This window comes from Choloepus didactylus, chromosome 8 (assembly GCF_015220235.1).
Source record: "Choloepus didactylus isolate mChoDid1 chromosome 8, mChoDid1.pri, whole genome shotgun sequence".
Lineage (NCBI taxonomy): Eukaryota > Metazoa > Chordata > Mammalia > Pilosa > Megalonychidae > Choloepus > Choloepus didactylus.
In genome coordinates, this window is record NC_051314.1 from 79,778,897 (window position 1) to 79,780,614 (window position 1,718).

The 1,718-nt window shown below is 35.0% G+C and overlaps 1 protein-coding gene across 1 annotated transcript; it reads right to left on the bottom strand.

Annotated features, from left to right (window-relative positions):
* Positions 1-422: 422 nt before the first annotated feature.
* LOC119542755 (olfactory receptor 6C4-like) lies at positions 423-1,361 on the bottom strand. Its single transcript, XM_037847420.1, has one exon. The coding sequence runs from the start codon at positions 1,359-1,361 to the stop codon at positions 423-425; it is 939 nt and encodes a 312-aa protein (XP_037703348.1).
* Positions 1,362-1,718: the final 357 nt, after the last annotated feature.

The following is a 1,718-nucleotide window of genomic DNA, read 5'->3' on the forward strand; positions in this document are numbered from 1 at the left end:
ACTTTATGTCCATGCACTAATATATTGCACAAGCTATTATTAACAAGCTCAGGATGTGAACTTAATTTTTCAGTTCCAGATGTGGAGATTAAAGATCATATGGCAATATATATGATTTAAAGATTGAATTGTAAAAAACAATTAGAAGTCAAATTCCCAATTCCAACTTCTCCCAGAAATTTTTTTTTTCTTTAAAACTGAGGTATAAAGTGTTAGAGCACATACACACAATTGTACACCTTTAAGAACAGCAAAAGTGATGATAAAATTGACAATTAAAATAAGCAGTTTTATTGTTTCAATGATCAAATAGGAACATTGATAAGATAATGTAAAAACACATTTTAAAATTACCATAAAGTACATCTGTGATCTTTCAAACATTTCTATATTATTTGTTTAATGACAGACCTTAAATAGTTTCATTTTATTGAAAAAAACTTTATCTTACCGACCATATCTTTGAAAGCTGTTTTCACTTGCTTGTTCCTGAGGGTGTAGATGAAGGGGTTCAACAGAGGGGCCACTGACGTATTGAGCAGAGCCACTCCCTTGTTAAAGGTTGCTGCGTCCTTAAAAGAAGGATTTATATACATAAAGATACAGCTTCCATAGGAAAGTGAGACCACAATCATGTGAGAGGAACAAGTCGAAAAAGCTTTTGTCCTTTGTTGAGCAGAGGGGATTCTCAGGATTGTCCTGATAATGTTTGTGTAGGAAAGAATCACCAGTGCTAAGGTGAAGATGAGCGTCACTGCAGCAAGAACAAATTCAGCCACTTCTATGAAATGTGTGTCTGAACAGGCTAAATGCAACAATATGGTGTAGTCACAGCAATAATGATTGATGATGTTAGAGGCACAGAAAGGCAGCTGGAGAGTCATCATATGTGGCACGATGACAACTAAAAAACCAGAGAACCAGGAACATAAGACAAGTTGAACGCAGAGCCTCCTGCTCATCACGGTTGTGTAATGCAGGGGTCTGCAGATAGCAACGTAACGATCAAAGGACAAGGCGGCCAAAAGGTAAAATTCAGTCGCTCCCAGAAGGATAGCGAAAAAATACTGAGTGAAGCAACCAGCAACGGAAATCGTCTTGTCTGCTGTTGCAATATTGACCAGCATTTTGGGAACAAAGACAGAGGTAAAGGAAATTTCCAAAAAGGAAAAATTACGGAGGAAAAAGTACATAGGAGTCTGGAGGCGATAATCCAGCAGAGTCAACATGATGATGGTCAAGTTTCCCATGATACTTAAGACATAAGTTAGTAGCAGAAAAAAGACGAGCACAGCTTGAAACTTCGGGTCATTTGTCAAGCCAAGAAGAATGAACTCTATCGCTGATGTTCTATTTCTCATGATTAACTACAGAAAAATAGAGAATGATGATAATAATAAAGTCAAAATACAATTAAAGGTCTTAGATATTTTTTGAAATATAAATCAGATTTTAAAACCAACCAGAAGTAAAAAAATTAACTGAATCTTTCTGCACCCCTTGTTTTGAAAATGTCTTACATATGAATAACAAAACAATAAATCAGTTAATGTATTGTTTTATTTTCCTTCATACATAACAAAGATCCTTCTTAAGGACATTTTCAATGATTGCTTCTATCTTATATCACCATTTATTTCTCACCATTGCTCACTTTTTAATATTTTCCTTCTTATTCTTTCTATTCCATTATCCTCTAAGTATTGGCTGCCATAGCA

What these genes read in the sequence shown, in the direction of transcription:
- LOC119542755 (XM_037847420.1), bottom strand. Translation starts at nt 1,361, where the DNA reads ATGAGAAATAGAACATCAGCGATAGAGTTCATTCTTCTTGGCTTGACA.